Source organism: Sminthopsis crassicaudata, chromosome 5 (assembly GCF_048593235.1).
Source record: "Sminthopsis crassicaudata isolate SCR6 chromosome 5, ASM4859323v1, whole genome shotgun sequence".
In the NCBI taxonomy this organism is placed as follows: domain Eukaryota; kingdom Metazoa; phylum Chordata; class Mammalia; order Dasyuromorphia; family Dasyuridae; genus Sminthopsis; species Sminthopsis crassicaudata.
The window spans coordinates 152,488,710-152,512,834 of record NC_133621.1 but is presented as its reverse complement, the minus strand read 5'-3'; the positions used below and the strand labels follow the sequence as shown (position 1 = coordinate 152,512,834).

Here is a 24,125-nt window from a genome sequence, read left to right as displayed (position 1 = left end):
GTGGTAAGTTTTCTAGGATTTGGGTTCATGGGAAAACATGAATGCAGGATACTATCTATAATCTATTTGATATTATGAATGAAGTAAAAAACTAAGAAATTTCTAAAATGATAAGAATACACCACTAATAAAATTGAACTTTGAAAGAGCAACTAAATCAATTAACAAGAGTACTTTTACTATCCTTTATTTTAAATAGCTCATAGTACTATGAATAATAGTGATATTCCTATGGAAACAACCCACTGTGTCAGAGGTCAAGGAGAAGGTTATCGAGGTACTGTCAACACAATATGGAATGGAATTCCCTGCCAGCGCTGGGATACCCAGTATCCTCATCAACATGATATAACTCCTGAGAACTTTAAGTGCAAGTACGTATAATTTGATGAAAAGTATTACTACTCATGCCGATTTAATCTGCTTTGAGAAGGAAGAGACAGGGTAGTCAACGTTAACATCTCTTCACCCCTCCCCCACCCTGTATGCTTCCATAACAATTGAAGGATTCAATGATGCTAATTTTTAGGTGTGTTCTTGATTTTGCAAATTGATTTTGGAGGAAAGTATTACCCCCCTAAGAAAAGAAAAGAAATGGGGTTTACTTTTCCAGACATAATTTTATTGCGGGGGAAGAATTATCTTTGAAAACTACAATACTTTAAATATATACAAATATTTAAAGCTCAAATTAATTTCTCAGAATAAATCTAAGTAAATCATATTAAATGGGAAACTAAAGTAATTATCTGAGCAATTTAAGCCAAAGAAAACTAGTTTTAATGTGAATTGCAATGATATGGCTATAATGTTAAATGAAATTACTTATATTCTAGTTTCCTATTCTTATAAGATGGGATATAATGTCATATATGTTTAAACTGATCACTTAGTTATTAAAAGATAAAATGATTGCTCTCAAAACTATAATATTACTAATAATATCTTCTCTTTATTAAATATAATACATGTAAATAAGATTCTTTATTTAAATTTTGATTAAGGATACTTTTTATTTTTTCTTAAATTTAAATCTTTGGGACACATTTTAAATTCTAATATTTCAAGAAATAGATCTTTGACCTTAAACTGGCAGATTTTAAGTAGCAGAGCTGATATAAGTACTTTGGTCAATCTGACTCCCGCCCCTTCCCTCCCCACCACAGATACCTTTCCTATGTGTGAACTATTGTTGAGCTCATACTAAGTTTATTATTTTGTTATTAACTTGTTAGTGCCCTTTCCTATATTTCCCTCATTTCATGTTTTCATAATGAATCATGAATTATAATTGACCAAGATGCCACAAAATTAGAAGTTAAAATCAAAATGGAAAGTCAAAAAAATACTTATAAAAAGAGAAAGGAAACACTTAAATTATTCTAGATTAATGTTGTAGTATGATATATCTTTAAGAGATTATTCTATAGACTATATGATAAACATCTAACTGACTTTTCCTCCAGAGAAAATAGAATGAGCATATGAGCTGAACCTATATATTTCATATCCATGTGAATTATGAAGGCCAAAGTAGTAATTGGGGTTTAAGAAATTCAAGTCAGATTCTTATCCTTTGAACTATTATTTCATGAAGAATTATCCTTTAATTTACTAAGACAAATTCAAACAAAAAAATTTTAAATAAAGAATGAAAACCACATTGTCTAACTTAAGATTTTGCCATGGAGTATTCTTAAGTTCATCTGTTAATAGTGTGTTGGCCTGGCAGAAAGTGGCACATTGCTAAGTTTCTTATTATTTTTGAAATATTTTACATCAAATTTCAGTGCCATTAAAGTGCTCTTTCTTCCAGATGCTGAATCTTTTTTTTTTTTTCTAAATGAAGCTTTGCCAAGGTATATTATTATTTAACGATACAGCTGAGATGAAGCAATATGAATTACATAATTACCTCTTTCCTTTAGTCCCACTTCATTAGCAGCTGTATACAATTCATGTTTCAATAGAGAGGAAAGAGTTGAGGAAAAATATTAGGGTGATTCTAGTCTTCTTTTCTAGCTCAAACCCGATTAATGAGGTGTTTCCAAATTTAGACACTCACCTCAGACACTACACAGAATTTGGCATTGGCAAATATGCAGGGTTACTGGGTAGCTCATGCTTTTATTTAATTATTTTGGGTCAAATTAAAAAAAAAAAATCAAATCTATTTCACCAAATACTTATTTGTTTAAAAATGTAAAGTAAGCAATTTTATATGAAATCTAATATACACATTTCATGCTCACACATAATTTATCAAAACTGTAAGTATATGGTGTCACAGAGAAAAAGACTTTTACTCTTATTAATTTTTTCTTAATAATTGGCTTTTTCATAAGGGCTAGAACAGCCAAAGGTTTGAATTTGATCTCAAATTATGAACACATGCCATTCAATGAGTTTGAAACTTTGGCAATCAATGTTCTTACATCTTTAAATAAAACAGTCTGTGCTAGGACTGAAGGCTGTTAGAAAAATGAAATGAGAGATGTAATAGCAGTGGTTGTCAACTTGAAACTGGGTTGATAATATGGTAGCTTCGCTATTGAATATTATAGCCAGTTGTACATTCTTCCCTTTAAAAAGTTTTCTAATTCAATTATTTCTAATTTTGTTAGGTATAAATATTTCTAATTCTGTTAGGTATAAATAAGTGATTGTGCCACATAAAATCACTTAGATTTAAAAAAATATCTTATTTTGCAGTACACTTTGAAGTGTTTCTGAATTATTTTCTTTTGTAATCAGAACATATGAAATCTTAAAATAAAATTAATAATCACTGATTTGTAATGTCTATGAAAGCAAAGAAATAGGGAAAAATACCCAGAAGTGTCCATTTTTAAAATCACATTTTTCTGTTGAACTTCAATTACAATTTTGAAAGTATTTTCTAAAATCATGTTAATTCATTTAGTATTTCAGCATGTTTCTATACTTACTATAGGTAAGTATAGAACCTTTCTGCTTTCCTAATTAAATTTCTGATAAAATAAAGAGAATAGTATGTTAAAAACATTTTAAAGTAGCTGTCATGGGAAAGGTAACAGGGATACATTTTTTAAAAGGAATTTGCCAGTTGTGGAGGAGTCTTTACACAAAGCCCAGATATAATAGACATTCTCTATTTGTTATGATTCTTTAATTCTCCTGCTTAAAGATGATGAATGATTTCATAGAGCTCTGAAACATTATAGGTTCTCATAAATGAGTTCCATTTAATTACCAGAAGTATTGAAAATGCACAGTCATTTCCATTCTAGAAGATAAAACCTATGTTGAAAATATAGTTAAACTTTAAGTAAAGGTGTATGGCTGTGTATCATGAAAAGAATCTAGAGATGGTCCATGAATTAGTCTCAGAACTAAATAGGTAGAAGAGAGGGAGCTTGATTACATTTCAGAAATTGTGAGGCATTTTTAATGATGGTAAGCTCCTCTTTGCTGTCCAATGTTAAGTGTTAATAATAGGAATAAGAATTTTTAAACTTCTACAATGTGCCAAGTGTTCCCTGATGCCCTTATAGTAAAATATATTATCTCATTTGAGTCTCAAAGCAATTCTGCTAAAGGCCACTGATATTATGATTTACATTTTTTAATTGAGGAAATTTGAGGCAGAAGGTTATGTGACTTGCCTAAAGTCTCACAGCTAGTATGCATCTGAAGCAATATTTGAACTTGGTCTTCCTGATTCTAGAGCTGACATTATATTCATTTTACTACTTAACTGTCTCTAAATATCAATATTATAATATTTAAATAGTGAAAGGGAATGTGAAGGTGATCTCATTTGCTCCTTATCAGATCAAGAATTCCTTTATTTCTACAAATAATAGAAAACTATAATCTCAGAAGAATCAAAATTGTAGAGGCCTCAAAAGTAACAAAATGATACCTGGCAGACACATCAGGCATATTGCCAAAAATGTGTGATATGAAAATGTCATTAAGAGTATACATGACCAGAAAAGGTAGCAGCCCTATCATAAAGGGAGAATTAGTCAAAAGGTATATAATAGAGATGCTATATTGACTTCCATTAATATTAACAAAAATTTGGAAGTCATCCATCCTATTGGGTAGTTCTTATGTATAGCTTTTATGGAGTAATATAGGAAAGATTCAAAAATTTTTGTATATCCATCAAAGTTTAAATATACACAAAGCGGTGGAAATAGAAATAAAAGACAGAATCTTCCTTCAAGGGGTTTATAGTCTTATGGGAGATTAAGACATACACATAAATTATAATACAAATTAAACCATGATAAATGTGTAGAAAAAGACAACAAAAATATATGTGTGTTCCAAAAAAGGGAATTATTTCTAGCTCAGATAATCAGAATGAATTTGTGGAAGAGATAGCACATGAACTGGGCTTTGAAGGAAGAGAAGGCTACTGATATAGATATGGAAAGAACATCTTCTAACTATGGGGGAGCAGTTTGTGAAAATGAATAGAAGTTAAAAGTGAGGATTGTGTAAACCCAATTGCATATTTGTTAAATTTAAAACATTCATAATAATTTCAAAAGTATTTACAGACTCTAAATTCAATTCTTGTTTATATTATATTGCATTTTAAAATGTTTAAAGGAATAATATAACTTACCCATCAAATCCATTATTACCTTTAACTATGGCCCTTCTTAAATTAACATAAAGTAAAATAAAGATAAATTCAACACAAAATTGCATTTGTCTTTAAAAATATTACAAATTATATTTCAGGAATTAGAGTATTGATTCCATGAACATGAAACTTTCAATTTACATTAACATGATTTTTTTTTTCCCCTAGAGATCTAAGAGAAAATTATTGTCGAAATCCAGATGGAGCTGAATCACCCTGGTGTTTTACAACAGATCCAAACATTCGAATTGGCTATTGTTCCCAGATTCCAAAGTGTGATGTTTCAAATCAACAAGGTACAGAATCATTATACATTTTATGCATTATTCATTTTGTGTACTAAATTAGGTAAGAGTTAATAAATTGAAGAGGAGATTAATGACAGGTACTTTAATATATGTATATATATATATATACATATATATATATATATATATATATATATATGTACACACATATAAAATTATATACATGTTTGTCTATTGCTGGAACTCTGTCTTCCCAGAAATCAGCAGGAGTCAGGATCACTAAACGTCTTTATTCTTGATCTTTTACAGTCAAGGTCAGGGAATTAAATCTAGCAATCTCCACACACACCTTCCTCCCTCAAATGCCATGAGAGAGAGAGCATCTAAATTTCCCCTTCCTCCTCCTACTCCCCTCACACACGTCACTTCCCCCTCTTTGTCCCACTAATCAAGTCAGCACAGAATAGCTGGGGAGGGTCAACCTTCAAACAAGTTAATAGAGAACCGTCCAATTGGCAATTAGTCTCACGTGCTCCATAATCCAAGTGCATTTGCTCAGTTCTAGCCCTTGACAGTCTATATATTAAATTATATATATCATATATTTATTTTTATATATTTATCATTTTGTATTCATCTGTAACTGTCTTTCTATTTATTTGGAGCATGGCATAGTGCATAGAGAAACAGTTTAGAAGGCAGGAGTATTCTAGGTTCAAGTTCCTTGACACAAAATGGTGGTATGATTTTAGGCAAGCCTCTTAATAATTACATAATCTATGTAAGACTATAATTACAGAGAAGATACCAATTTGCATTGATAGAGGGGTTCCTCCCATCTAGGACTTCTCTAAACCAATGAATTCACAAGAACTGTCTCTATTCCTATCTGTTTACTGCTATCTGGTATATATTTGTAAGGATAAATAGATAAGTATTTCTTTCTATAGATAGCAACATAGATAGCCAAAATCATTTTATGGAAGTTACTTCAATGCTTTCTATAATTTTTTCTTTTATTATTTTACATTTAATTAATTTTATTTTTGCTTTACAAAATATTTTCCCCTCTCTTATTTTCTGCCTCTACCCTTTCCCTCTTTCTTTATCCTATTCCCATTCATTTACATACCTTATCCTACTCCCATTAATATAAACACCCTGCTATACCTCACCTTATTCAATACTACTCTTTGTTTTTTTTTAAATCCCTTTGCCATTAATCTACACATTTCACTATACCCCACTTTATCCTATTCCCTCTTCCCCTTATTTCTTTATAGATTTTGGAAGATGCTATATTCGTTATGATATATATATATATATATATATATATATATATATATATATATATATATATATATATATAATCTTCCCTTCTTAAGCTGTTCCTCATGTGAGTAGGTTTTTACAACTACCATCCCTCCTCCCTCATCTAATGCTTCCGTTTCAGTTCTTCCTCTGTATCTCATTCATATAGCCTAATTACTGTTTTTATCTTTTCCTAGATAGTTTACTTTTTAGAATTAGAACATACTCATCTCTGTCCCAATCTTTCTTTTGAACAACTCAATCATTGATGTCAATCTTAGATATATGGTTCAGTTTCCACATATAAAACACAGTTTGTCCTTATTGAGAATCTTGAAATCAATCATTGATATCAGCTGTTATATGGTAAATTTTCTATTGAGTTCAGGTTTGGTTGAGACAAAATCTTGAAAATCTTTGAGTTCATTGAATTTACATTTTTCCATTCAATATTATGTTTAATTTTTGCTAGATGTGATATTTTTAGCCACAGAACTTGTTCTTTTGGTAGATGATATGTAATATTCAGGGGCTGCAGTCTTTTATTGTAGATGCTGATAAATGCTACACAATTCTAATTGTACTTTCAGCATACTTGAATTTTTTTTTATTTTTTGGTTTCTTGTAAAATTTTCTCTTTGATATGAGAGGTTTCTATAATGGTCCTATGTATTTACCTTGTAAGATCTCTTTGAAGTGGTGATTTTCTCTTTCCCTTCTTATTCTATCACTTCAGATGAATTCTTTTTGATTATTTCTTATAATATTGTGTCAAGGTTCTTTTCTTGGTCATAGCTATCAAGTATTTCTATTATTCTTATGTTTTCTCTTAATCTGTTCTCCAGACTTGTTTTTTGGTATAAGATGTTTTACATTCTCTTATAATTTTTCATTTTTTATATTTTGTTTTGTTATTTTTTATAGCTTTACTGGCTTCCCCTTGCCCAATTTTAATTTTCAAATAATTCCTTTTCTATTTGATTGACTTTCTTTTCATAATCTTGTGTTTTTTGAATGGTACTTCTAATTTTTAAAAGTTTTTCCTTGATTTTTTCATTTGATTTTTAAAGTCTTTTTTGAGTTCTTCTATACATTCTTTCTGGGCAGGTAGTCATTTTTTGGGGTAGAAGAGACTTAAAAAAAACTTCTTTGTCTTCCTTTAAAGATGAACCCTGGTCTTTCTTATTCTTCTATAGTTGAGTTCCTTGTACTTGGTCCTTTTTTTTTTTTTTTTTTTTTTTTTTTTTTAAGAGAGCTTATTAGTGTAAGTGATCCTGAAGTAGGAATAAGGTGGGGATGGTGTTTCTGGCTTCACTTCCGCTTTCCCCTTTGACATAAAACCCCAGATCAAAACTCTATCCTCCTGCAAGTATCCATAGTCTTTAGGTTCCCTGCCCCATAGCTTCTGCACTTACCAAGTTTACTGGTTTCTTCTCATCCAGAGTCAGGTTTCTGCAGCACAGGTAGGCCTGGCATTCTTATTCTCCAGAGATTTCCTCAATCCTCCCAGTCTCAGATCCTGGACTCCCCACACAATCGGGGAAGTGAAAGTTTCTATATTTCTCAGATGAGTCTACCATTTATGGGAGAAATCTGGAGAGCTTGGACTTTAATGACCTACTCCACCATCTTCCTATGATCCTTCCTCTTCTCCCACATGAGACTTGCATTTGTATTAAGCTGCTTTAGAGCACATGTCCAATGTATTTAATTCAGCTTGACCAATATATCTTTGAAGCCTACTATTTTCTTTTTTTTATTTATTTAGAATTTTTTTCCACAGTATATATGCATGAGTAATTTTTTTTATAATATTATCCCTTGTATTCATTTTTCCAAATTATTCCCCCCCCTCCCTTCACTCCCTCCCCCCATGACAGGCAATCCCATACATTTTACATGTGTTACAATAAAACCTAGATACAATATATGTGTGTAAATACCATTTTCTTGTTGCACATTAAGTATTAGATTCCGAAGGTATAAGTAACCTGGGTAGATAGACAGTAGTGCTACCAATTTACATTCACTTCCCAGTGTTCCTTCTCTGGGTGTAGTTATGAAGCCTACTATTTTCAAAGCACAGTAGTAGGCATTAGGAGTACAAAGAGAAGAATGACAGCCATTACTTTTACTAATTCTCTTTTTAACTACTTTCACCATCTTATTAGTGTCATTAATCATTAATAACTAAGAAAGAAGGTTGTGAATGGGAAAGCAGTTGAATCTCCAATCAGTTTTTACTATTCTTTAGATATTCTTGTACAAGTTGAAACAAATTATTAAAAAATATTTGGTAGCATCTGTGTTTTCTATTATCTACTCAATAATATTCACAAAAATTGATTTTGAAAATGGGGTTAATGTTAGGTTGGAATGAAGTTAGTATGAGCCTTGGATTTGTATTAAATTGCTTTAAGGCATATATATGCAATATATTCAATTCAATTCAACCAGCATTAATAAGTCTTTACTGTTCTCCAGGCACTGTGCTAGGCACTGGAAATACAAAGAGATATATGATTTTTCTTTTAGGTAGTTTATAGTACAATGAGATGGGCCTGGAAGATACTACTTGATGCCTATGAATACATAAGTTATAAGAAAGAAAGTGATGAGGGCCAATTAGAAAATGATGTAAGGGATCTGCTGAGGCAGCACTCACTTCCTGAAAGATTTCTTCTGAATTAGATACTGAAGAAGGGAAGAAAGTTAGTGGAGATAGAAGTATGGAATTAGGGAAGGAGCCTAAGTTTTGTGTAAAGTGATATGAGCAAAGTCTTAGAAGAGGTCAATGAAGGGGAAAAAAGGATATGGAAAGAATTCTTTTGGCTAGAATGCAAAATACTTAAAAGCAAATAAAAAGATAAAGTTAGCCAAAGTGTTAGAACCAGGAATATAAAATTTCATTGCTAGATAATTGATAGCCATTGAAAAGTTTTTATTAGCTCTATTATTTATTTGTCACAAAAGTTTTTATTAGCTCTAAAATGACAATAAAAGTATATATGGAAGATTTATTACTCAGGTACTGATGGACTGCAGAGATGATAAAATGGAAACAAGACCAATTACCTGAACTAGCATGGTTTCAGTGTGGAATATTGAGAAGAGAGAAACAATAGGACTTAGTAACAGATTGATTTAATGGGCTAAGAGAGAAAGAAAAGCAAAAGGTGATCAAAGGTTATGCACCAGAGAAACTGGGATACCAGGAGGATTGAGTATCATTAACTGAGATAAAGTTAGTAGGAAGGGCAGTTTTGAATGGGAGCTGATGAATTCACTTTGAGGCATGTTGAGTTTGAATTTGTAAATGAAATATTTCAGGTGAAAGCCTTCAACAGGCAATTGAAAATATGCATTACTTTCTATCAGCATTCATCTTATATAGTCTGATTTATATATCTATCACTTCCTTGACTTTTTGCTTTTGCTCTATCTCCAGTGCTTGGTATATAGTGAGTATTTAATAAATGCTTACTGACTCATTAAATGAATAATTGATTGGAACTCTAGGAAGAAGTTGAGAAAGGAAATAGATTTAGAGATTAATATCTGTATGAAAGTGCTAGAGACATATTTTCTCCTTATCATTATTGGGTTTTACATTTTATTAAAATATAATGAAATTATATATATATATGTATGCATATATATATTACATATATAAAAAGATTTTGACTCAATATTGAAATTCATTATTTTTGAATTATTTGGAATATCACCAACTAAGAGCTGTACAAAAACCTTATTTTTAGCTCAAGAATGTTTCAACAGTAGCAAAACAGTTTTCTGGTAGGAAAAAAGCATTTATTTTCCAAGTTTCTATCACATTGATGGGGAATTTTCATAAAAAGCTTCACGAATCAGTGAATCAAGTTCACACACTTAAATATTCTTACTAGTGCTCTGTAGGGGAAAAATAGAGGAGAAAGAAAACCTTTGGGACTAACTATAAAGTTTAGAAATACTTATCTCTATCTAAATATAATCACCATCAAATTGCAATTAAATTATATTGTTATAACAAAATAAATTGACATCTCTGATTTTTAAAAAAATCATAGTATGTTCTAAACTTAGCAGAGACCAATTTCATAGATTCTGATTCTACATGTGTAATGATAGTTCATTTTCAAATTATAAATGTAAGTCAGTCTAAGATCATCTTAATTCAAGATAAGATTATTTTTTATATATTCAGTGAATTTAAATAATATATTTAAGAAACGATTTTAGCAATATGTCAAATACAATTTCCAATTAAACTTTAGTTAATGAAACCTATTTTCCCAAAACAATCATATATATAATTTTTTTCTTATATTGAATGTTTAAGCAAAATTTATGGACTATTAGATGTGGCACAAAGAGATCTGCACATGTAGTGATATACATTGTTATTTACAAGTTAATTATCCAAGAAAGACTTCAAGAAAAACAGAAAAGAAAAAACATGTTAAAGACAGATGACTTTGTAGAAAACATTACATTCAGTAAATACTTATTAATACTGCATACAAAGCTTTGTTTTAGATGTTGGAGATAGAAAAAAAAATAATAGTTTTTGACTATTTTACACAGAAAGGCAGGGTTGATACATAGACAAGTACACAGGAAATGAAATATAAGACAAAAGATAAATTTCAGGTGACTCAATGGATAGAATGATGGTCTGACAAGTTCAAATCTGGCCTCAAATATTGTCTGTGTCATCCTGGGCAGGACACTTAGCTATCATTTACTTCAGTTTTGTCAAATGTAAAATGGGCATAATAGTACCTCCCAAGGTTGTTGTGAGATTAAAATGAGTTATTTGTGAAGCCCTTTGTACAGTGACTGTCATAGAGTAGACACTATACAAATATTAACTATTACTAAATTATCAGCCAATTTGTTTTAAGAAGCCAATTGGGCTCAATTACTGTGATAGGTAAAGTGTGAGATAAAAAAAATATATAGAAGGCATATTCTCTATCCCCAAGGCAGTTTCAATGTAGTTGTTGATGTGTACATATAAAAAGCACCCTTTTAATAAATAGCATTAAGATAAATGCCTAGACAAATATTGAAGTTAAGCATGTTATTCACTTGACTAAAAATGTTAGAGAAATGCCTGAGAATATTCTAGAATTATTAGCATCAAAAAATATTAAAGATAAAATAGATCAGAGGTTCTTAACCCCTGATTCAGGGAAGAAAGCAGTGGATAAGCAAAGGATGAAAATTTAGGAGAAAGAGAGAATGCTTGAAGAGGCACATCCCCAGATGTTCAACCCCTACCCCAAGTATATAAAATACAATTTATGGGGATGAAGGGGGTTTAATATGTATGTCTGTGAAGTTGGATAGGAAATTTTATATCTATCAATATCCATATCTATCTATCTTTCTATCTGTCTGTCTGTCTGTCTGTCTGTCTGTCTATCTATTCATACAACTATACACATATACACACATTAATTAATTAAACTTATATTTAATTTAATTTTAAACATTAATTATACATTACATTTTCCTTCAATTATGTTTTTTCCCCCCTAAGAATATTCATCTGAGAAGGAGCACATAAGTATCACCAGAAAGCCAAACATACACATAAAAGTTTAAGAATTGATGACTTAGCCTAAGCTACCCAAGTTTGCCCAAAAAACTAATGACATAGATAAGAGTCCTGTCTAGGTTCCTTGTCAAGTGCTCTTATTACTATAGACTTTTCCAATTCTCAAAAAAATTACATTAAAAATGAATGCTACATACATTTATTTTTTTATTGCTGCAGGGATTCTTAATATTTCTTAATTATTTTTAATATAGAAAATAAGTGAACTTGTTTAAGTCCTCTATTTAGCTTAAAAAACAAGCATCATATAATTGTTCCACATTAAAGGACTTGGGCTTTGAGTAGGAATTTTGTATTCTGAATAATTTATATTGTTAATAGTTTATTTTTTAAATGTTTTTTTATTGCATTTTGTTGCTTTTAAAGAAATAATTATCCTTACATTCTCCTATACATTTCTTCAATGATTATGTCCCTCAACTTTCATTTCATTTTTTAAAAATTAGACTGTTATCGTGGAAATGGCAAGAATTATATGGGAAATTTGTCCAAAACAAGATCTGGGCTGACTTGTTCCATGTGGGACAAAAATATGGAAGACTTACACCGGTGAGTAAATTTTATTTATGGAATAATCAACATATGGTAATAGCACAAGTATGTATTAAAATATATACATAGTATGTGAATGATTCTTTACTTGGAAATGTGAGAAGTACAAATTTCAAGGCAATGTGCTATAGTGAAAAGGGGGCTATATTTGGAGGGGCTTACTTTCTAAATAGATGACTGACAACTAACTTCCCACTGTCAAGAAAATTAGCAAATGGCATCCCTGGGGAGGTAAGACAGAGACTGTACATAAGAATACTATGTGATAAGAACATCAGGAATGGGAGGAGAAGGAAAATGCTTTTGGCAGAAATGTGGGATTTAAGATTTGGGGTAGTCATTTCACTACTTATTACATGCCAGATACTGTTTTAGATACTGAAGATAAAAGGATAAAAATGAAAATAGAGACTGTCTTTAGTAGTTTACATTCTAGAGTACAAGAGAAGGCTGAAGAAATGCTAACAACTGGTGGGGGGGGAGGGGGGAAGGGGGAGGAATCAGGAAAGGCCTCATGTAGGAGCTGGCACTATAGTGCAGTCTTTAATGTAGTTAGATATTCCAAGAAATGGAATTGAGAAGGGAAAGCATTCCTGGCATAGAAAAACCTGTATGGAGGAATGAAGAAAATGAAGAAAGGTTAAGGAGTAGAAATTAAAACAATTTGCCTGGAACATAAAATAAATTAGGGTGGTTGATGTGAATTTGGTCTGGACAATAGGTTGAAACCAGACTGTAAAACTGTAAATGCAAAACAAAGCACTTTGTATTTTATCCTACAGGCAATTTTGGTGGTGGTTGTGGTGGTATTCAGTCATTTCAATGGTGCCTAAATTTCTGTAATTCCTTGTAGGGTTTTCTTTGCAAAGATATTGATGTGGTTTGCCATTCCCTTCTTTAATTCATTTTACAGATGAGGAAACTGAGGCAAACAGGGTTTAGTATCTTGCCCAAGGTCACACAAATGTCTGAGGCCAGCATTCTACCCACTGTATTATGTAGCTGCCCAACCCTAAAGACAACAGAACCATTAAAACTCTAAGAGCAGGGAGAGCTATAATCTTTACCTATGTTGTCACTGGCTGCCTCCAATGATTGGAGTGCTCTCCTTCTACATCTTCACCTCCTGGAATCACCTAAGACTCAGTTCAAATACTGTCTTCTTCAGGAGGCTCTTCTTCCATTATCCCTTACTTCACTGCTAGTGCCTTTTCTTTGAGATTAATTTTTATTTGTACTGTCTTTGTCTTGTATGCAGATTTTTTGGTAAATATTGTTTCTTCCATTAGAATGAGTGCTCCTTGAAAACAGCAGCAGTGTTTTTTTTCCCCTTTTATTGTGATCCTAGCACTTAGCATTATATCTAACACATACTCAGTGCATAATTAAAGTTTTACTAACTGACTTAAGAATTACTAGTTGGCAGCATGATGAAAATGCATTGGAAGAAGGAGAGATTGATAAGATCAATTAGACTATTTCACTAGGCTAGATGAGAAATAAGAAGGGCTGACTCAATATGACAGACACATTGATCCTTTCTTTCTTTCACTGATGATCTTAAAGAGATTAGTTTCAGTGGAATTGAGAAATACATGGGGGGGGGTGATAAAGTAGAGATAGTGATGGTAGACTTTTTATTTTAAGTATTTGGGAAAAGGCAGATTTATGGGATGCATTCAGGGTTACTAGGATTCAATAAAAATTTTAAGGGTGGGGAAGATAATGGATATGCTTATACATAACAGGGAAGAAAGCAGTGGATAAGGAAAGGATGAAAATTTAGGAGAGAGAGAATGTTTGAAAGAGACACACTATTACTTTCTCAATAATGGCCTTAAGTTGAAAACGTCATTAATTATGTCTAATAAAATGCATATATAAAAATCTTATTCAAATAATACTTTGCAGAAGATTTTCTCATACTTCTCAGTAATATTGTATCTCATAAACATGAAGATTACATGGGTTTGCATGAAGATTGTTTTCCATTTTTATTATATCATTTACTTTTTGTAATCTGATTTCCTTTGGATTGTTTCTCAATTTCCATTATTACTTAAGCTCATATACTTTTGATAACTGCAAATGATGCAAAATCTATAAACATTTGAATAGATTAAGATGACTATATATTCATATATGAATTTAGATACAAATTTTTTTTCTTTGTCTTTGAAGGCCTGAATTTTGAATGTCTTCATCCTTTTCACTTCAGAGCAGTAGTTATAGAACAGATAGCAAAATAGTTTTATATTTCTAACTAAAATATTTCTATTTAACAGAAAAGGATTCCAGCAGTATAAAATAAAAAAATTATATCCTTAATTTAAGATGAAAGTTTCTAAAGAAAGGATTCATTGAAACATACATGAATTTTTACATAAGTAGTGAAAGTTTAAGATCTATAATACAAGCTATAGACGCTTTTTTTTTTTTTGGTAATATTTTGTTTTCTTGGAGTGAACAGCTTATGATGTTTGTAACATGTTTTTATGCAGACATACTTTTTGGGAACCAGATGCTAGTAAACTGAATAAGAATTACTGCCGTAATCCTGATGATGATGCTCATGGGCCATGGTGTTATACAGGCAATTTGCTAGTTCCTTGGGATTACTGCCCAATCTCTCGCTGTAAGTGTGCTTGTTTCTAATCTTTTTCAGTAGAAATATTTTAATTATACTGTTTTCAATTGTAGTGATTTTTTATAGATGTAATTTCTTCACATGATCTGCCTCTGTTCTACTGCTTTACCACTGTGTTGTAAAAGTAGAAAGGTGATTGCATAGATCTGGTATCCATTTTGGAGTTTTCTTGTTTATTAATTTCTATATCACAAAGAGTCATCAACAAGTGACCATGCATACTTAATTCAGTTGGTCATTGCAAAATAGTATCTTGCTAGGAACATATGTGAAAACTTTTCATCATGGTAGAACTTTCCAGGATAGCTAGATGGTGCTGTGAATAGAATGCTGGAACTAGAATCAGAAAGAATCATCTTCCCGAGTTCATGTGATCTTGGACAAATCACTTACTCCTCTTTGCCTCAGTTCCTCATCTGTAAAAAAGCTGAAGAAGGAAATGATGAATCATTCCAGTATCTTTGCAAAGAAAAGCCCAAATGAGGTGATGAAGAGTCAGACATTACTAAAAGGAATAAGCAATAACAATAGATGTTTCCAGAGATTGATACGGCTTTTACCAATGTATTGTCATTTTTATTCCCTAAGAACTTTTAATGATACCATGGAGTCTTACAGTTCAGGCAGCTATGGATAGGTGGCAATTTGAATTGTTCAAGAGTTATGCACATGGATAGGATCCCAGAACTCAGTAAAATTAGTTTTAAGTTTCTACTATATGCTGGGTTTTGTGCTAAGTGCTAGGGAGACAAAGAAAAACCAGATGCATTTTAAATAACCAATAAAAATGTCCTACATTTCACTACCTTGTAGTTAAAAAAGAAAGAATACTTAAATAAACAAACAAAAAACAGACTGACCTCATAAGCTTCAGGTTTGTGAGCTGTGTTTTAAAAGAAATTCTAAAGAAAATTAAAATAATTTGTGAATCTGATAACCCATTTTTAGTAGCATATCTTCCATAAATTACACCCTCCAGAATCAGCTGGTTGTTGAATAAAGTATCTTGTGTTTGAAAAAAGAATCACAATTCTGTATATCTCTATCAAGTAAAAAAAATAGGGCTTTCTAAAGAAATTTGCTGATTTAAAACCAAAACTTGTTTCTCTCTCTCTTTTTCTTTTGTTCTACGTTTGTTTTGATACATCTCTCCATCTCCCAGTACTTATTCTGATTTTTCCTTTTTTCTTTCCATTTGTGGTGTAAATATAATTTCTATATAATAATACAGTGCAGCTAGGTGGCAATTGTGAATAGAGTCCCACATCTGAAGTTGGGAAGACTTAAGTTCAGATCTGGACTCAGATACTTATCTCAGGCAAGTCATTTTACCAAGAAAACTCTAAATGGGATCCCCCCAAACCAGACATGACTGAAAACATTTCAAGTCTATCATCAATAAAAATATAATACAGATTTCTACAGCTATGGAAGAGGTACTCTCATGGACACAGATGGTATAGACACACTGTGATATACCACTGCCTCTCAATCTCATAGACCTCTCTAAGTGAAAGGCAGTATCCCAGATCTTTGTATAAGGCATTTATGCTTTGTAGGTATTGTTGTCACTTGTGGGGGACCATACACCTCTTTGTTTTTTATCCCTTGGAGGATTTTGTACTTTCTTCATTGTAAAACATACAACAAATCATCATAAAATAATGTGTGTCATGGAAAAGAGTTTTGTTTTTTATTTTAGATAGGAAAAAAAGTCTTCCTCATTAGAATAATATTTAAGTATCTTTTATTATATTTTCTTGCTTGTTGTACCCTGGGTACTTTTCTATTTTGCCCATAATTTGTATCACCTCTGTCTTAATAGAAAGGATGAGGATTAGCCCTGTGATTTCATTGTTATGGGGAATTATCAAGTAAGCTAACTTTCTGTTAGTTCAGATCAGTACTCTTTTTTGCAACATTAGATTAGATAGTTAGATAATATAATTATATTAGAGTTAGATAATTGCTTAAAGCAATGAGGGATGTAATGACTTTATACACTGCCAGAATGTATGTCAGATACAGGATTGGAACCAGTTTCTTGGTTATGGGGTGAACTGTCAGTTCAGCAACACCAAACCTACTTTGCTTGGTACTACCTCTGTTTGGCTGCAGTGAATTAGGAAGCCTTTCCTTTAGCTGATTTGGTCATAGCAAAAGATGAAGCTAAGTAGTTCGGTGGATAGAGTCCTGTACTCTCAGGAAAACCGGGATTTGAAACTTGCCTCAAAAATGCCTGTTTGCTTCAGTTTTCTTGAGCATAAAATGAAAATAATAATAGTACCTAGTTCCCAGGTTTGACATGAGAAATTAAAATGAGATTATATGAAAAAAAATCATCAAATTTGTTAAGAGATCTTTGGTAACACTAGAGAGAACCATATCAGTTGAGTAATGAGGTTGAAAACCAGAGTACAAAAGTGACAATAATTTATATAGCAATTATATATAGAACTTTAAGGTTTACAAAATAAAATTTATTCATTATAGCAGCCCTGAAGTTTTAGATTAATTTCTAAGCAACAGTTTATAGAAATCTTCAGCAAACTAAAATATGTATATGTGGGCATATGCCAATGGCCAGATGAATGAACAAAACATAGTCATGAGATATCTTTATATTCAATGGTGACTAAGTCTACAAAGCATAGTTGACAAATCTCACTATTTCTTCCTCTAAATCACTTCTCACATCTGACCTATTCTCCTTACTAATACTTTAATTCATGCTTTCATCATCTCTTGTTTAGACTATTCCAATGGCTTCTTAGTTCTCTCTGCTTTACCTCTCCCCCTTTTTCACCTATTTGCCACAAAGGTACTAAAATTAATTTCCTTCAGTACAAATCTGACCCTGTTACTCTGTTGAATAACAAAAAATTCTTTTTCCTATGGGATAAAATAGAAATATGTCTCTTTGGATTTCAAATCACTTCAAAACTTAGCCTCAATGTATTTTTTCTAGGTTCACTAAACATTACTCCCCTTCATACCTTCTATAATCAAGAAAATTTCTTATTTGAATTCTCTGTGGTCTTCACATCTGGGTCCTCTACCTCCCATATACATATCTTGGCACTGGAAATTTTCTATGCTTTAAATGCACTTTGGATGCATCTCCTTCTCCATTCAATATGTAGCTGAAGTACCAGCTCCTGTATGAAGCATTTTGTCCCATTTACTTTCCTTCCATCCCTTTTTATTTGTTCTGTATAGATTTATTTTGTATATATTTGCACATGTAAATGTTTTCTCTTCAAAAGAATGTAAAATTGGGGGGCGGAGCCAAGATGGCAGAGAAGCCACACACGACTTTCTAAGCTCTCTCTTATGCTCACTACCAACTATTTAATTCAGCCTCAAAAATAGCGCTAGACTGGTAAAACCCACAAAGATTAGAAGTAAAGCAACTTACCAGCTGAAGAGAAGTGAAATTTTGTCAGAAAAGGTCTGTCCAGAGGGGTGGGAAAAAGACCAGCAGCAGACAATGATAGAACTAGCATATTATGCAGATAGGGATGGGGAGGCCTCTGGGGTTAGAAAAGCTACAGAGACAGATGACTTTGGCATAGGCTGATTGCTCTACTCTGCTTGCAAAACAGCAGATCATCAGAGAAATCAAAGTTACTTTTAAAAATGTCAGAAATTATATTCTGCCTATAGCTACCCCAAACCAGAAGTGATTTAGCACAGATCACTGCATGGCTGTGCAGCCCCATTCTGCTGTGCAGAGATTTTCCTTGGGACAGTTAAGAACCTGCACAGCAGGGGGACACAGCCTGGGGCAGCCTCTAATCTGCACAGTGGGGGGCTTGGCCTGAGGCAGTGGAACTTCCACAATAGCAACTGTGCTTCCTGGGGTTGAGGCACTTCTGGTCTGTGCGCCAGGGCTATTCGCTGGTCAGCTGCTAATATCCACAGCCCCACAGTGGCCTTTGGCCTGGTGTTGTGACACTTTCACTGTTCAGCCTCTAGCCTCAGGGCAGTTACTAGTCCACACAGCAGGGGCTCTTCACTGGGCACTTCCACAGCCCAGCCTGTGCTAAGCAACTCTGAATCACTTCTGTTGGGGGGAACCTCTCTCCCAGAACACCCTCGTACCCTTACAGCTCATTCACAAGACACATGCCGTCCATGTACCTATCCCTGTTCTGCATAGGAAGCTGGTAACCTCCATTCCCTGAAGGCAGACCCTATAGGTTTTTTTAAATGAGTAAAAAAATGAAGAGAATGACCGATAGCTTCTATACAGAAAGACAGCATGTTTGCAACTCCAAGGAAATGAATAGGAAACAGTCTCCAGATAAGATCCAGAAGGGGAATGTTACCCCCATCACATAACTCTTTCTTAGAAGAGACTATTAAAAACCTCAAAAGAGAGTTAGAAGGAAAATGGGGAAAGGAAAGAGAAGCTATGCAAGAGAGTAACAATGTCCTGAAATGTGAATTGGAAAAGATAAAGAATTCACAGGAAGTGCAGGGAAACAGAATTTGTGAATTGGAAAAGCTTAAAAAATCCCTGGAAAGTAGGATTTGTGAATTGGAAAAGATAAAGAATTCCCAAGAAAGTAGGATTTGTGAATTGGAAAAAGAAAATAACTCACAAAAAAAATATAGTGAAATGGAAAAAAAATTCCATAGAGAAAAATAACTCATTTAAAAACCTAATTGAACATATACAAAAAGAAGTAAAAAAAGCAAATGAAGAAAATAACTCATTAAAAATCAGAACTGAAGAAATAGAAATGAATGATTCATTGAGACACCAAGAATCAGTCAAGCAAAACAAAACAAAAAAAAAACAAAAAAAAAAAAAAAAAAAAAAGAAAAGAAAAAACTGGAGAAAAACGTCAAATATCTACTTGAAAAATCGACAGACCTGGAAAATAGATCTAGGAGAGATAATCTGTGGATTATTGGACTTCCTGAAAATTATGATTGAAAAAAAGAGCCTAGATTCTATTTTACAGGAATTCATCAAAGAGAACTGCCCAGAGGTAATAGACCCAGAAGGTAAAATAGGAATTGAAAGAATTCATCGAACACTTTCTGAAAAAGACCCTAAAAATATTTAAAAAACAAAACAAAACTCCACAGAATATTGTGGCCAAATTTCAGACCTATCAGACTAAGGAAAAAAAAATATTGCAAGCAGCCAGGAAAAAAAAAAAAATTCAAATACTGACGTACCACAATAAGGGTCACTCAAGATCTGCCTGCCTCCACATTAAAAGATTGAAGGGCCTGGAATCTGATATTCTGAAAGGCAAAAGAACTTGTAATGCAGCCAAGAATAAACTACCCAGCTAAGTTGAGCATTTTCTTCCATGGAAGAAGATGAACATTTAATGAAACAGATGAATTCCATTTGTTTCTAACGAAAAAAACAGATCTCAACAGAAAATTTGATCTACAACCACAGGACTCAAGAGAAGCAGAAAAAGGTAAAAGGAACTCTTGAGAACTGTATTTCTGTTGTGGATATGCAGAAACTCCACATGTATAATTTGATTTTACTGATATAACATAAAAAAGGGAAGTAGAAATGGAAAGGGAATAGTGTCAGAAAATGGGAAAAGGGGTGATAAAAAGAAGGAAACTACATCCCGGGAAGAGGCAAAGAAAACTTATCATATCTGAGGGAATTTAGAGAGGGGGAGGAACATTGTGTGAATCATACTCTCATCAGAATTCCCTCAAAGAGAAAATAATTGACATATTTGTTTTACAGAGAACTCTCTCTCACCTCATTAAAAAGGGAAGAAGAAAAGAGAAAAGGAAAAAAAAATAATAAGGGAAGGGTACAAGAAAGAGGAAGGGATTTAAAGGGAGGGGAAGGGATACTGAAAAGGGAGGCCTGCATGATGCAAGTGGGGCCTGTAAGTTTAATACTAGGGAAGGGGTTGAGGGGGTAAAAGGTAAAAAAAAAAAGCATAATCTGGGGATAATATGATGGCAGGAAATACAGAAATAGTAATTTTAATTGTAAATGTGAATGGGATGAATTCTCCCATTAAGCGGAGGCAGATAGCAGACTGGATCAAAAGTCAGAACCCTACAATATGTTGTTTACAGGAAACACATTTAAAGCAGGGAGATACAAACAGAGTAAAGGTAAAAGACTAGAGCAGAATCTATTATGCTTCAAGTGAAGTCAAAAAAGCAGGAGTAGCCATCCTTATCTTGGATCAAGCAAAAGCAAAAATGGATCTAATTAAAAGAGATAAGGAAGGAAACTATATCTTGCTAGAGGGTAGCATAGACAATGAAGCCATATCAATACTAAACATATATGCCCCGAATGGTATAGCGTCTAACTTCCTAAAGGAGAAGTTAAGATAGTTTCAAGAAGAAATAGATAGCAAAACTATAATAGTGGGAGATCTTGACCTTGCACTCTCAGAATTACATAAATCAAACCACAAAACAAATAAGAAAGAAATTAGAGGTAAATAGAATATTAGAAAAATTAGATATGATAGATCTTTGGAGAAAACTGAATAGTGATACAAAGGAATATACTTTCTTCTCAGAAGTTCATGGAACCTATACAAAAATTGACCATATATTAGGACATAAAGATCTCAAAATTAAATGCAGGAAGGCAGAAATAGGAAATGCTTTTTTTTTTTTTTTTTCAGATCATGATGTAATAAAAACTACATTCAACAAAAAGTTAGGGATAAATAGACCAAAAAGTAATTGGAAACTAAATAATCTCATCTTAAAGAATGATTGGGTGAAACAGCAAATTATAGAAACAATGAACAATTTCACTCAAGATAAAGACAACGATGACACATCATACCAAAATCTGTGGGATTCAGCTAAAGCGGTAATAAGGGGAAATTTTATATCTTTAGAGGCTTACTTGAAGAAAATAAAGAAAAAAAAGGTCAATGAATTGGGCTTGCAACTTAAAAAGCTAGAAAAAGACCAAATTAAAACCCCCCAATCAAATATTAAACTTGAAATTCTAAAATTAAAAGGAGAAATTAATAATATTGAAAGTTAAAAAAAAACTATTGACTTAATAAATAAAACTAAAAGTTGGTTTTATGAAAAAAAAAACAATAAAATAGATAAACCTTTGGTAAATCTGATCAGAAAAAGGAAAGAGGAAAACCAAATTGTTAGTCTTAAAAATGAAAAGGGGGAACTTTCCACCAATGAAGAGGAAATTAGAGAAATAATAAGAAGTTACTTTGCCCAACTTTATGCCAATAAATTTGATAACCCAAGTGAAATGGATGATTACCTCCAAAAATATAAGCTTCCCAGATTAACAGAGGAGGAAGTAAATTGCTTAAATAGTTCCATTTCAGAAAAAGAAATAGAACAAGCTATTAATCAACTCCCTAAGAAAAAATCCCCAGGACCAGATGGATTTACATGTAAATTCTACCAAACAATTAAAGAACAATTAGCCCCAATGCTATATAAACTATTTGAAAAAATAGGGAATGAAGGAGTCCTACCAAATTCCTTTTATGACACAGACATGGTATCAATATCTAAACCAGTTAGGTTGAAAACTGAGAAAGAAAACTATAGACCAATCTCTTTAATGAATATTGATGCTAAAATCTGAAATAAGATATTAACAAAAGGACTACAGAAAATCATCCCTAGGAAAATAAACCATGATCAAGTAGGATTTATACCAGGAATGCAGGGCTGGTTTAATATTAGGAAAACTATTAGTATAATTGACCATATTAATAATCAAATTAATAAAAACCATATGATCATCTCAATAGATGCAGAAAAAGCATTTGATAAAATCCAACATCCATTCTTACTAAAAACACTTGAGAGTATAGGAATGAAGGAACTATTCCTTAAAATAATCAGGAGTATATATTTAAAACTGTCAGTAAGCATCATATGTAATGGGGATCAACTGGAACCTTTTCCAATAAGATCAGGAGTGAAACAAGGTTGCCTATTATCACCAATACTATTCAATATTGTATTAGAAACGCTAGCCTAAGCATTAAGAGTCGAGAAAGAGATTAAAGGAATTAGAGTAGGTAATGAGGAAATCAAAATATCACTCTTTGCAGATGATATGATGGTATACTTAGAGAACCCCAGAGATTCTAATAAAAAGTTATTAGAAATAACCCACACCTTTAGCAAAATTGCACAATACAAAATAAATCCACATAAATCCTCATCATTTTAATCACATCACCAACAAAATCCAGCATAAAGAAATAGAAAGAGAAATTCCATTCAAAACAACTGTCTAGAGTATAAAATATTTGGGAATCTATCAACCAAAGGAAAGTCAGGATTTATTTGAGCAAAATTACAAAACACTTGCCACAAAAATAAAGTCAGATTTAAATAATTGGAAAAACATTAAGTGCTCTTGGATAGGCCGAGTGAATATAATAAAGATGACAATACTCCCTAAATTAATCTATTTATTTAGTGCTATACTAATCAGACTCCCAAGAAACTATTTTAATGATCTAGAAAAAATAACAACACAATTCATATGGAAGAACAAAAGGTCGAGAATCACAAGGGAATTAATAAAAAAAAAAATCAAATGTATCTGATCTAAAACTATATTATAAAGCAGCAGTCACCAAAACCATTTGGTATTGGCTAAGAAATAACTAGCTAATCAGTGGAATAGGTTAGGTTCACAGGACAAAATAGTGTACAACTATAGCAATCTAGTTTTTGACAAACCCAAAGATCCCAACTTTTGGGATAAGAATTCATTATTTGACAAAAACTGCTGGGAAAACTGGAAATTAGTATGGCAGAAATTAGATATGGATCCACACTTAACACCATATACCAAGATAAGATCAAAATGGGTCCATGATTTAGGCATAAAGAATGAGATCATAAATAGATTAGAGGAACATAGGATAGGTTACCTCTCAGACTTGTGGAGGAGAAAGGAATTTGTGAGCAAAGGAGAACTAAAGATCATTATTGATCACAAAATAGAAAATTTTGATTACATCAAATTAAAAAGTTTTTGTACAAACAAAACTAATGCAAGAAGGATTAGAAGGGAAGTAACAAATTGGGAAAATATTTTTACAGTTAAAGGTTCTGATAAAGGCCTCA

At 32.2% G+C, this 24,125-nt stretch overlaps 1 protein-coding gene across 3 annotated transcripts in view; it reads left to right on the top strand.

The window, feature by feature from the left end:
* Nucleotides 1-24,125, top strand: part of HGF (hepatocyte growth factor) — a 108,217-nt gene that overhangs the window by 68,066 nt on the left and 16,026 nt on the right. For all 3 annotated transcript variants that reach the window (XM_074268488.1, XM_074268489.1, XM_074268491.1), the window contains 4 exons: nucleotides 200-374; nucleotides 4,811-4,938; nucleotides 12,274-12,376; nucleotides 14,881-15,014. In XM_074268488.1, the coding sequence (XP_074124589.1) occupies nucleotides 200-374; nucleotides 4,811-4,938; nucleotides 12,274-12,376; nucleotides 14,881-15,014 (540 nt within the window). The remainder of the gene's footprint in view (nucleotides 1-199; nucleotides 375-4,810; nucleotides 4,939-12,273; nucleotides 12,377-14,880; nucleotides 15,015-24,125) is intronic.